We start from the raw sequence: 13871 nt of genomic DNA, 5'->3' as shown, positions 1-13871 counted from the left end.
CCCCCCCCCCCCCCCCCCCCTCCAAAACCCAATTTATCACCATTCAGGTACTAATCTGCCTTCCTGTTTTTGCGATCAAACTGAGTAACCTTGCATTTATCCTTCATCTGCCTTGTGTTTTTGCCCACTTGTTCAAGTCTAAATCATGCTGAAGCATATCTGTATGCTCCCCTCAGTTCACTGTTCCAATCAGCTCATGTCACAGAGTCATAGAGATGGACAGCCTGGAAATGGATCCTTTGGTTCAACTTGTCCATGCTGAACAGATGTCCTAAATTAACTTAGTCCCATTTGCCAGCATTTGGCTCATATCCCTCTAAACCCTTTCTATTCATATACCCCATGCAGATGCCTTTTAAATGTTGTAATTGTCCCCACCTCCACCAGTTTCCTCCAGCAGTTCATTCCATATATGCACCACCCTCTGTGTGGAACAGTTGCCTCTTGGGTCTCTTTTAAATCTTTCCCCTCTCACTTTAAACCTATAGCCCTCTAGTTTTAGACTCCACTACCCTGGGGAAAAGATCTTGACTATTCACCCTATCCCTACCCCTCGGCCTCCGAGGCTCCAGGAGGAATTGCCCCAGCCTATCCAGCCTCTCCCTTTAGCTCAAACACTCAAAGACTGGCAACGCCCTTGTAAATCTTTTCTGAACCCTTTCAAGTTTAACAACATCTTCCCTAAAGCAAGGAGACCAGAATTAAATGTTGTATTCCAAAAGTGGCCTAACCAATATCCTGTATGGTTCAACATGACGTTCCAGCTCCTATATAAATTCACTGACCTATAAAAGCAAGCGTACGAAATGCCTTCTTCACTACCCTTTCTAGCTGTGAGTTCCACTTTCAAGGAACTATGAACCTGCATCCCTTGGTCATTGTTCAGCAACACTTCCTAGGACCTTACCAAGAAGTGAACAAGCCCAGATTTGCCTAAACAAAATATAGCACCACACGTTTACCTAAATTAAACTCCATCTGCCACTCCTCAGCCCATCTGATCAAGGTCCTGTTGTACTCTGAAATAACCGTCTTTGCTGTCCACTACTCCACCAATTTTGGTGTCATCTGCAAACTTACTAACCGTGCCTCCTATGCTCATATCCAAATCATTTATATAAATGACTATATCAGTGGACCCAGCACTGATCCTTGTGGCACACTGCTGGACTCCATTTCGAAAAGCAATCCTCCTCCACTACCCGCTGTCTCCTACCTTTGAACCAGTTCTGTATCCGAATGGTTACTTCTTGTAATCCGTGTCATCTAACCTTGCTAACCAGTCTGCCATGCTGTCGAACACTTTACTGAAGTCCATGTAGATCTGCCTCGTCATCACAAGTCATCCACATTTAAGTTTTTTTTCATCTAAATCATAATTATATTTTGTGAATAGGGTTGCACTGACCTAGTGGTATGTTCTGGGTATGGCTTCACATCCGGTCATAGCAGATGATGGAATCTGAGTTCAATTCAACAAAAAAATCTGGAATTAAGAGTAATGATGACCATATACCCATTGTCAATTGTTGGAAACTATCATCTGGTTTACTAATGTCCCTTAGGGAAAGAAACTGCCATCATTACCTGGTCTGGCCTATACATGACTCCAGACCCACTGCATGTGGTTGACTCTTAACTGCCCTCTGGGTAATTAGGAGTGGGCAATAAATGCTGGCCTAGCCAGTGATGCATCCCATGAATTAATAACGAATGGCTGGGGTCCAAGCACTGATCCCTGCTTTTCTATGCTGGTCACTGGGTGCCATTGTAAAAAAAAACCTATTTGTTCTGACGCTTTGCTTCCTGTTTGCTAGCCAGTTCTGTATCCACATCAATACACTACCCTAATCCCAAGAGCTTCAATTTTACATGCTAATCTGTTGTATGGGGTCTTTTGAATGCCTTCTCAAAGCCCAAGTAAACGAACATCCACTGCTTCCTTATCAACTTTAAATGTTACATTCTGGAAACAGGATGATTTCCCTTTTGTAAGCCTGTGCTGACTGACTGTCCGATCCTGTCACTGTTTTCCACTGTTAGGCTAACTGGTCTATAATTCCACATTTTCTCTTCTACTTCCCTTTTTGAATTGAGGGGTTATATTAGCTATCCTCCAATTAATAGACTGTGGAACAGTTCCTATGGAATTTTGAAAGATGACCATCAATTTAGTCTATTTAGATTCAAGCCCCTAGTTTCAGAATGCGTCCACTATACCTTGCGCCACTTTTAAGTACTGTGAGGTGTAGATTAACAGGTGCAGGGATTTGTTGGCTTTTAATCCCATCAATTTCCCTGTTACAGGAAGGATATTATTAAACTGGAGAAGGTTCAGAAAAGATTTACCAGGATGTGTACTGTGCTGTACTGTTCTATGTTGCTGGGAATGGAGGGTTGAGTTATCAAAATGGGCTGGGCCTTTGTTCACTGGCATGTAGGATATTGAGTGGTGACCTTATTAGATGTTTATAAAATCATGAGAGGCATAGATAAGGTGAATAGTAAAGGTCCTTTCCCTAATGTTCAAAACCTGGGGGCATATTTTTAAGGTGAGAGGAGAAAGATTTAAAAAGGACATGAGGGACAATGTTTTTGCACAGAGAGCAGTTAGTGTATGGAATGAACTGCCAGAGGAATTGGTGGATGTAGGTACAGTTACGTTTTAAAAAACATTTGGATAATTTTATCAATAGGAAAGTTTTGAAGGGATAGGGGCTAAACACAGGCAGGTGGGACCAGTTTAGTTTGAGATCGTGGTCGGCATAGACTAGTTGGACTGAAGGGTCTGTTTCTATGCTGTATAACTCTAGCATTCCTTAGATACAAGGCCCAAAACTGCTCACAATTCCAAATGCCAGCTGACCAGACCTGTATTCTCAGCCCCTTGAAATAAATGTTGAAATGGCATTCGCCTTCCCAACTGCCAGCTGAATCTGTATGTTAACCTTAAGAGAATTCCTGAACTAGGACTCCAAAAACACTATTTACGCTTGAAATTTCTGAAGCTTTTCCACGTTTAGAAAATAGTCTATGCCTCTATTCTTCTGACCAAAGTGCATAACGTTATGCTTTCCCACATTATATATTCCATCTGCCACATCTTTACCCAATCTCCTGGCCTGTCCAAATCCTTCTGAATCTTGCCCGCCTCCTCAAGACCACCTGTCCCTCACCTGCTTTTGTGTCCTCTGCAAATGTGGCAATAATGCTTTGTCCATATCATGAAATGATGACATGAATAGTTGTGGTATCAACACTGACCCCTGTGGAAGTCCACAAGTCACTGGCTGCCATCCTGTAAAAGACCCCTTTATCCTGATTCTGTGCATTCTGCCAGTCAGCCAATCCTCTACCTTGCCACTGACACCATGCTTTTGTCTTATTTAGCAGCCTGCTGTATGGTACCTTGTCAAGGGCCTTCTGGAAATCCAAATAGATCATGTCCACTGGCTCTCCTTTGTCTAACTTGTTCATTACCTCCTAAGAATTCCAGCAGATTTGTCATGCATGACTTCCCCTTGATGAAACTGCTGACTCTGCCCTATTTTACCATGTGCTTCCAAGTACTGTGCAATCTCATCCTTAATAATGGACTCTTAAAAAACATTACCAACAACCGAGATCAGGCTACTCGGCGTATAGTTTCCTGCCTCTGCCTCCTTCCTTTCTTAAACAGGGGTGTTGCATTAGCCATTTTCGAGTCATCTGGGCCCTCCCTGACTACAGTGATTTCTGAAAGATCACCACCAATGCCTCTACAATCTCCTCTGCTATCTCCTACAGAAGTCTGGGGTGTAGTCCATCTGATCTTGGTAATTTATCGACCTTCAGACCTTTCGGTCTTCCCAGTGCCTTTTCCTTCGTAATGGCCGTTATGCTCACCTCTGCCCCATGTCTCTCAATTCTCTTGTACTGCAGGTGTCTTATGCTCGAAAAACTGATGCGAAGTACCTATTCAGTTCTACTGCTTTTTCTTTGTTCCCTAAAACTACTACTCCAGCGATCTAATATCCACTCTTGCCTCTCTGTAACCATTTAGATATCTTAACAGAAAAGACGACTGCAAGAGTTTTCTTTACTTGCTAGCTTTCTGTCCTATTTCATCTTGTGCCCCTCTTGTTGCTTTTTCAGTTACTTTCTTTGTAGAGGCTTCTTCATGTTCGACTTTCCACTAATCTTCATCACATTGTATGCTTTTGCTTTTATGCTGTCCCCGACTTCCCTTGTCAGCCACAGTTGCCTCATACTCCCCTTAGTATGTTTCAACAGGCAGTGAGCAACGGGGGAGGTGATGGCCTAGTGATCACAGGACTATTAATCCAGAGACCCAGGTAAAATTCTGGGGACCTAGGTTCAAATCCCGTCTTAACAGATGGTGGAATTTGAATTCAATAAAATATCTGGAATTAAGAATCTAATGATTACAGTGAATCCATTGTCGATTGTTGGGGAAACCCATCTGGTTCACTAGTATTCTTTAGGGAAGGAAACTGCCATCCTTACCTGATCTGGCCTACGTGTGACTCCAGACCCACAGCAATGTGGTTTACTCTGAACTGCCCTCTGGGCAATTAGGGATGGGCAATAAATGCTGCCTAATCAGTGATGCCCACATCCTGTTAATGAGTAAAGGATCTGGACAGTGAGGAGACAGGATTCAGAAATATGATGTTTGAGCGGCAGGGTCCCAGATTAGAGGCTACTGCTCCTTGTTTGTAAGCGTGGGGTGGCAGTTGTGGGACTTCGACTCTCATCATTTCTAGGCGCTGAGATAATGGCTGCTATCTTTACGGGGGCAGCAGGGCACATGTTGTCAGATTCTCTGCGCCAGGACACAATGTTGTGGGTGTCTCTCTTAGACTGATGGAGACGGGTTTGAGAAACTCTATTTACATGAGGTTTGGGGGAGAGCATTTACACACAGCAAACTCAAACCCAGTGGACGTTTGTCACTTTCAAATTTCTTCCCTGGGTTGACAGGCATGGATTTTAGTTAGCCCTGTTTATTATTTTACTGTAACTCCTGCCAACCATGTCTCAATGGGTTTTCCACCAGTGCCCATCCCCAGAGCCTGTGACAGCTCTACTCCATTTCTCTTCTGCTTCTGATATCTCAATGAGCATCAAATTTGTCTCCATTTTTATTTCCTGATTTCATTCTGCACACCCTAAAACATTCACTTTATTCCTCACTGCAGTTATGCTGTCGTAGTATCTTGCAATGATATTGTTGCAGGCATTTCTCAAAGCACTGAGTCTAGAAGCACTGATACACTAATGATGAGCTGCTTTATACCAGGGTGAGTGTAAGGTACAAAAGTCTTTTTTTTTTTTAATTGAGTCACAGAATCATTCAGTGATTACAACAGAAAGTAATTTAGCCCATCTTGCTGGTGCTGATCTGGTAGATCAGCTTCCCCCACTCAGATAGTAGGAACGGCCGAATTTCTGTAGAAGGGTCCAGACCCAAAACGTCAGCTTTCCTGCTCCTCTGATGCTGCCTGGCCTGCTGTGTTCATCCAGCTCTACACCTTGTTATCTCAGCTTTGCCCAGTCTCTATTTCCTTTCACGAACAAAATTGGCAGATATTGCCAGTTTTCAGTCGCCTGTGGAGATGATGTTTGATCTTCTTGAACCGCTGCAGTCGTGTGAAGGTGGTTCCTGATTACTGTTGGGTGAGGAGTTGCAGGTTATTTACCCAGCAATGATGAAGGAACATTGATATATGTCCAAATCCAAAAAATCAAATTTTATTTATGTATCACCTTTCATAGAACTGAACAGTCCATGACGATTGACAGGAGTGTGATAAAGCAACGTTTGACACTGAGTAACTTCAGGAGATGTTCGGGCAGATGACCGACAAACTTTTTTTTGTGGATTCTTTCAACTTTTTCTTAATGAGTGAGCATGTGAGTAATAGTGTGAGTGAGTTCAGGCATATACAATACTTGCCTTTATTAGCCGAGACATTGAATACAGAGCTAGATGGTGATGATGGAGTTGCATATAATGTTAGGTCATAGCTGGCATACTGTGTTCAGTTCTAGTCACACCACAATAGGAATGATATGATTGCACTAGAGTGGATGTGGAGGAAATTGACCAGGATATTGCCTGGGCTGGAGCATTTCCATTATGAAGGGAGACTAGATAGGCTGGAATTGTTTCCTTAAAACAGAAGGCTGAGGGCAAGGCTGATTGATCTGTACAAGATTGAAAGTCATAGATTGGGCAGATAGAAAGTAGCATTTCTCCTTAGAGTGTCAGTGATCGAGGGGCATACCTTTTAAGGTAAAGGGAAGGATCTTTTGGGAGGATTGAAGGAATAATTTTTTTCACCAGAAGATGGTGCATATCTGGAACTGACTGTGTGAAAAGATGGTTAAAACGGAAACCATCACATGACTGAAGTGTTTCGATGATCACTTGACGTACCATAGCTGACATGCTATGGGCCAAGTGGAGAATGGGACTAGAATGAATAGGCATTGTATCCATGTCAGACACCAATGAACTGAAGGTACTGTTTAAGATATGTAAAGCTATGTGACGCTGAGTGTGCATGAATGAGACATTTGTTTGGGGGACTCAAATGATGAATAAACAGGAAAATAATGTAAAAGATTTAGAAATGATATTGCCAGCACATTTTTGTAATGCCTCAATAACTTATCATTTGATACAGCATCCCTGATTAAATGGACAGGATTTCCATACAGAAGGCTCTAACTAAAAATTCAATAATAGTTTCAGACTATCTTGATACAAATATGATCAGCTTTAGCCTGTGGAGGGAGAAATATTTGTTTGTGGGGCAAGATTTAATTTATTACTGTGGAAGGAATGTTTAGACTTGAATGAGTGTGTACCGGTGGACTGATAGTGGAAAGAGCATGAACTAGTTACATAGCCTAGAAAATCGTCGACCATTCATTGGGGGGGGGGGTCCCACACAAGTTGTGTTGTAACTGATCACTCAATCATGAGGCATAATGACATCCAGAGCAGGGAGAAAACATATAAACATGTGGATTGAGGGAAGATCCAGTTTCCTATCATAACTTGAAGGTCATTAACTCAGAGTCACAGTGAAGAGAGGCCGTTTATCTTCTGTATCTGTGGGGAAAGGATTCTCTCAAAGCTTGCCCTTAAGAATACAAGGAACACTTAGGACAGATCATCAAAGGCTGTCAAAAGATTACATTTAAAGTACATCTTAAAAAGGAGAAGAGGGGGGGTTTGGGAGTGAAATTCAGAGCTTTGAGACCAGGAGGCTGAAAGCACAGCTGTCATTGGTGGTGGAAATAAATCCTGAAATGTGCAGGGAGACTGATCTCAGACAATGTTGAGCTGGAGGACGTTACAGAGCTTGAGTAGTGTGAGGCCACATAATGATCAATGCCAAGACTGAGGAATTTGAAATTAAGGTATTCTTCTTAAGAGGCCAATGGAGGTCAGTGAGCACATGAGTGATTGGGAATGGAATTTAATGCGTTAGGACACAGGCAGTAGAGAGTAAGGTGTGGAACACTGACCAGCAGTTCATTAGAATGAACAAGTTTTGACTCGAGTGTGTGTTTCAGCAATGAATGTACTGAGGTTGGGGCAGAGTTGGGCAATGGACGGAGCTGAAAATAAATGGTCAGTGATGCTGCAGAGGCTCAGATCCGTACAGGGAGAGTAGAGTTGGTGGATAAATGAGCATGGATTTGTGCAGTGACAAAACATTCAAAGATATTGGAAAATGTGTTTTGTTCCTTGAGGAACAGGGGGACAGTCTTGAAGAAATGAATCTGTTCACAATGACAGTGATGTTGGGAATTTTGAATGAGGAAGGTCAATAAAGTAGAAGCTGGGACTTGGGCCAGACAAGCTTTGAAAGGGCAGGACAGGAGAGAGAAACCAAACTGGAGGAAGATGTGGGATCAGGCTTAGAGAAGGAGCATTACGGGCTGTTTGGCCCAGTGGCAAATGGGGTGAGGGAAGCAGCAGAAGCAGCAGAGGCAGCTGATCGGACTGTCCATCTTAATGACAGGACCTTTGAGCTCCTCACACATGCTGGAGGTGAAGATAGGGAAGACTGGATGAGGGAGAGCATTGAGAAAGCATTAATCATACAAAATAAAATTACTTAACATGCTACATTTAACAAAAAGATAATTGAAATTTTTTTTTGCTAGAACATTAACACCAGTGACTGAGCTGAAGTTCATTAACATCAGTAGAACCAGACCTCGGTGAACATGGTTCAGTCCTGGATGTGATTCACAGCAAAATCCAATCCAGTTGAAACCTAATGCCTGTGATCTCCTAGTATCTCAGCAGGTGGGATGAGTTAGTGAATGTCTTGCCAAGGTCGGAGCAGATGAACAGTCTCTTCCCAGTGTGAACGCTTTTGTATGTTAGCAGCGTGGATGATTGAGCGAATCCCTTCTCACAATCTGAGCAGATGAATGGCCTTTCTGTACTGTGAAAGATCAGTGAGCTGGAATTTGCAGTCTTTCTCTCTGAGATACTGCCTGAGCAGCTGAGGATTTGCAGCACTTTCACTTTCTTGCAGATTTCTCTCTGCCGTTAATTCTTGTCTGTTGTAGGGATTGTTCCCAGAACCCAGTCTCGAATCACAGGCAGATCAGTCAAAGAGCTACCTTACATCTGTGTCCTTAAGTGCTGTCACTATCTCCCCTCCCATTGAGGGCTGAGTCTTGTGGAGGCCCAGGACATGCAGTGGGTCCCCTTCCCTGAAGGTCATTCATGAAATAGTTGAGCATTTATGACAATCCAGTAACTTTTCATGGTCACTATTTCTGTGTATCTTTTATACAAATTAACAGATTCAATGAACTCCATTTCTCACCCTCCTTTAGTGTCTTAACTACTTTCTTTCTCATACTCACCTTTTCCTAATTTAAATGTATTTTACAGAGGCACGTTTATCAGCAAGAATTCCAAACAAACATCCCGTCAAGATCTGAGAGTGACTCGATTCATCAGGAGTCGAAAACCATTTATATTCAACGATTGTCTGTTTTGTCTGAGAAAACCTTGCAAACGCACCGTTACTGGAAATGCACTGAGGCACATACACCCGAGTGAGTGTTCCAGTGAACTGACTGTGAAGAGAGCTCGACCCAGACAGCCTGAATAACATCACTACCATTCACAGTGGGGAGAAACTATCCTTGCCTCGTGTATGGGTAAGGAGTCAGCTGATCAACCAAAATGGAGAGATATGAGTACAGCTGCAGCACAGAGAAACCATGGAAATGTGCAGACTGTGGGAAGGGATTCAAACGCCCGTCCCTGCTGGAAACTCATCGACGCAGTCATACTGGGGAGAGGCCACACACGTGCTCAGTTTGTGGGAAGGGATTCACTCGGGCATCTGCCCTTCGGATACATGAACGCACTCACACTGGAGAGAGGCCATTTATCTGCCCTGAGTGTGGGAAGGGATTCAGTGGCTCATCCACCCTGTGGAGACACCAGCGAGTTCACACTGGGGAGAGGCCATTCATCTGCCCTGAGTGTGGGATGGGATTCACTCGGTCCGCCCACCTGCTGACACACCAGCGAGTTCACACTGGGGAGAGGCCATTCATCTGCCTCGAGTGTGGGAAGGGATTCACTCAGTCAGCCCACCTGTTGACACACCAGCGAATTCACACTGGAGAAAGGCCGTTCCCTTGCTCTGAGTGTGGCAAGGCATTTTCTCAGTTATCCCACCTTAAGACACACCAACTGGTTCACACTGATGAAAGACCTTTCAAATGTTCGCACTGTGAGAAGAATTTTAAAAGCAGATGTGATGTGCTGATACACCAACGCATTCACACTGGGGAGAGGCCATTCCCCTGCTCCGAGTGTGGGAAACGATTTGTCCGTTCAAACAACCTTCTGAAACACCAGCAAATACATATTGGTGAGAAGTTGTTACCTGCTCCCTCTGTGGGAAGAGATTTATTCAGTCATCCCACCTACTGAGACACCAGTGAGTTCACAAGTGATTTGTAGGGCAGGTATCTTTTGCTGTTATTTTTCTTGATAAAACCTTGATCTATCCCCTGGAGGACCAGGAAGCAGATGCAGTGGAATGGGGAAATATGTGGTGCTTGTGATGTGTCATGAGGAGCCCAGCAGAGCTTGGCATTGCATTACTCTAAACACGAGTGATAGCGAAAGAGAGAGACTGTGACTTTGGTTCATCATGTTTTAATTCATTCATTCAAAGAGCATCCCATTGCAGACAGAGCTGGGCACACACAGACACAACACACGATTTGTAGACACTCAAACACAACTATATAGAGATACAAAGAGACACCATGTCCCTCAGAATGTGAACTGAAAGAACTGTAGATGCTGTTAATCCAGAACAAAAACAGAAGTTGCTGGAACTGTTCTGAGGAGGGGTCACCGGACCCGAAACGTTAACTCTGATTTTTTTTTTTGTCTCCACAGATGCTGCCAGACCTGCTGAGCTTTTCCATCAACTTTTGTTTTTGTCCCTCAGAATATGGTCAGGGTTGATCTGTTTAATAAACTCAAGTTTATTTATGCAGTAGATCTGTGTGACTACTGTTTGTTTGTTAAATAGATTGACTCATTTGTAGAATTATCAAACTCATTAGAGGTGAACTTGCTGACTTGTTCATTTCAGTCCCACTTGCACCTTGTGTTGATCTATATGAAAATCTTGTTTCCCTTGTGGAATAAACTTGTGTCCATTGGTTGCAGAAGCCTGTGTCCTGTTGTCTTATTGACCCTGTGTTGTGATTGCTGCCGGTTTGAAACTGCAGTTTTGTCTGTGTTGGATTTTGCGTCTGGGGCCTCTGTCTGTGAGTTGAGGTGGGGGAGGAGAGGGGCAAACAGAAGCAGTCTGGACTAAATTATTGAACTACTGCTTTCTCTCTCACCTCCCTTCCCCCATAATCTCACCAAGATGCCTCTTGGTGTGCTCCAGAAAGAGGAGGCTGGAAGCTGATTAAATGAGCTGGTATTTGGGCAGAGAGGGGGCTTTGAGTGACAGACCTGAAGGTATTTGAAGTAGGCCTCGGCAGCTGTAGTTCCCTTTTTGTTGTGTGGATGGAGCAGGAGGTGAGTATCAAGAGTGTGTGAGTGAAAGAGAGGGAGGGAGAGAGAGTATGTGGGTACTGTTGAAATCTCAAAGCTTGTTTTGATTGTTTAACCACCACCCCCACCCCCACCCCCACCCCACCCCACCTCCAAAGCAAACCCCAAGAGCAGGGTCTGTCCCTTGTGGGAGAAGGGGAAATGAGAGAGCTGGAATGATAAGTATCCCCTCCTCAGTGTCTCCATGTCTTTCCTAACTCCTGTCTGGTTCTGCATGACCTTTTATTCCCTTTACTTGCTCTCTGTGTTTCGATCTGTGTCTCTTTCTCCGTTCCCTGCCTGTCTTTTCTTTTTAACCTCTCCCCTCTCTTTTACCTTTTATTCCCTCTTTCTCATTGTTTCTTTTCTCTTATTTCTGACTCTTGCCTCTTATTTCTGCCTTTGTCTCTGTTCATAGAATCCCTACAGTGTGGAAACAGGCCCTTCAGCCCAACAAGTCCACACCGACCCTCAGAGCATCCCACCCAGACCCATCCCCCTATAACCCACCTAATCTACACATCCCTGAACACCACTGGCAATTTAGCATGGCCAATCCACCTAGCCTGTACATCTTTGGACTGTGGGAGGAAACCTGAGCACCCAGTGGAGACCCACGCGGGCACAAGGAGAATGTGCGGAGTTTGCACAGACAGTCACCTGAGGGTGGAATCGAACCCGGATCTCTGGCGCTGTGAGGCAGCAGTGCTAACCACTGAGCTGCTGTGCCTCCCCGACCCATTTCTTTGTTCCCCTCTTTTTATTCTCCCATATCTCTAGTTCACCCCCTGTCTCTCTGCAGACCCTGGCCAGGTTTTGCAGCCCCTCCACAAATTATATACCCCCAAAATTATTCAGTCCTCACCCCCAGGTTTTGTGTCCCCACCAAATTTTGCAGTCCCCATTATTGTACCCTCTCTCAAATTTTATACCGCAGAGTTTTTGCCACTCATAATATTGGTACTGGACCCCCCCTGGGTTTGTGTGGACCCCTCTAATTTTGCAAACACCTAAATCTTGCTTTGCCCCAAAATTGTGTCCCCATTCAGATATTGCACTCCCCCAAAATTTTTCCCCTCCCTAAATAGTGCCCCACCAAACTGTCACTCCGTTTTTTTCACAGCCCCCCAAGTTTACACCCATCCGTAGTTGTGCCCCCTAATCTTGTACCTAACCCTCCAGTTTTACACCACCTAATATTGTTCCCTCCTGCAGCCCCCACAATTTTGCTTCCTCCAAATTATGCACTGCCTCATTTTGTCCCCCACCAGGTCCTCATCTGTCCCCAGATATACAACACCCGCTATTTTGGTGAGCCCCCAAGATTTTCTGTCAAATTTTGCATCATAAATATTGACCCCCCCCCACCCCAAGATATTGTACTCCACCATTTGCAGCTCTGCCTACCAGATTATGTAGCCCTCTGCAACTTCCTCCCAATTTGTGACCCTCCAGGTATTGACCTTACAAATTGTGCTTCCCCAAATTTTGCAACCGTCCCAATTATTCAGCTCCACCAAATATTTTGCAAGCTGCAACTTCCCCATTTTTGCAACTTCCTAATGCTGGCTCCCCCCACCCCAGATGTTGCACCCACCCAACAATTCTGTGCCTGCCTTCACAAATTTGGAGATCACCTGCCCCCAATTTCTGACACTGCCCCAAATATTGTCCCTGCCCCATTTTTGTGCCTGTTCTCAATTTAACACCAAGCCCACATTTTGTGCTGCCACTCCCTCCATTGCACACCCTCCAATTTTTGCTCCTTTCCAATCACACTTGCTCCACGCCCCCCAAATTTTACATTTTTTCTTTGACACCCAATATTAAACCACCATGAATACTTCAAATAGATTCCAGTCTGCAACTCACTTCTGGACATCTGTTATTCTGTATATCAACCACCCCAATCTTCAAGACAGTAACTCATTCCTGGGTTTCTGTAACTCCACATAAATCACCTCAAACCCCTCAATCAGATTCCATGCTGTAACTCACTCAAGTAGCTATTAACCTGAATATAAACCACCTGATCTGCTCAATAGAGACCAGTCTGTAACTCTCTCCCTGGTACCTGTTGTTGTTTTGTCTGTATCTGTATACTCTACCTGTATATATGTTACTGTAAATCCCTCAGTTAGATTTCAGACCGTAACTTGCTCCCCAGCACGTGTTATGCTCTATGCAAAACTCCCCAATTCCTTCAATTAGATCCCAATTTGTAACTTATTCCCTGTTTTGTTATGCTTTATATAAATTTCCTCAGAACATCAATGAGATTCCAAACTCTTAACTCAGTGAAAGCTGCAGTTTTAATTTCTGCTACATTCTGTTAGTTTTATGGAATGCAGCAGTTCAATAATGCAGCTCACTACCATCTTCTCAAGGACTGATAGGAATGGGGGTATAAATACTGACCCAGCCAATGATACTCTCATTGCATGAACAAATGACAATCCCTTTGCCTTCCTAATCACTTGCTGCCCCAGGCGACTGACTCAATGTGATTCATATCCCAGGACACTCAGATCCCTCTATACCTCACTGTCCTACAATATCTCTCTCCATTTAAGATTCTTCCTGACAAACATCACATTTTCCACTTTATGCTGCATTGGACAATGTTTTACCCACTCTCTGACCATCTCCACATCACTCAATTTGAATACCTCTTACACCCTCCTCACGAGTTATCTTCCTATTATACTATTTTCAGCAAGAAAATATTCAATTTTTAAATTAAAGACTGATG

The 13871-nt window shown here is 43.9% G+C and overlaps 1 protein-coding gene across 11 annotated transcripts in view; it reads left to right on the top strand.

Annotated features, from left to right (window-relative positions):
* LOC109923573 (gastrula zinc finger protein XlCGF7.1-like) overlaps positions 1-13871 on the top strand; it is a 243819-nt gene that overhangs the window by 58393 nt on the left and 171555 nt on the right. For 9 of the 11 annotated variants that reach the window (XM_048619197.1, XM_048619199.1, XM_048619200.1 and 6 more), the window contains one exon: positions 8933-10746. The exons of the other annotated variants lie outside the window; for them this stretch is intronic. In XM_048619197.1, coding sequence (XP_048475154.1) covers positions 9230-9991 — 762 coding nt within the window. In that variant the 5' untranslated portion in view covers positions 8933-9229 and the 3' untranslated portion in view covers positions 9992-10746. Of the gene's footprint in view, positions 1-8932; positions 10747-13871 lie in introns of those variants that run through there. 11 annotated transcript variants of the gene reach the window in all.

Source organism: Rhincodon typus, chromosome 42, assembly GCF_021869965.1.
Source record: "Rhincodon typus isolate 14 chromosome 42, sRhiTyp1.1, whole genome shotgun sequence".
Classification (NCBI taxonomy): domain Eukaryota; kingdom Metazoa; phylum Chordata; class Chondrichthyes; order Orectolobiformes; family Rhincodontidae; genus Rhincodon; species Rhincodon typus.
This window is presented reverse-complemented; position numbering and strand designations above follow the sequence as displayed.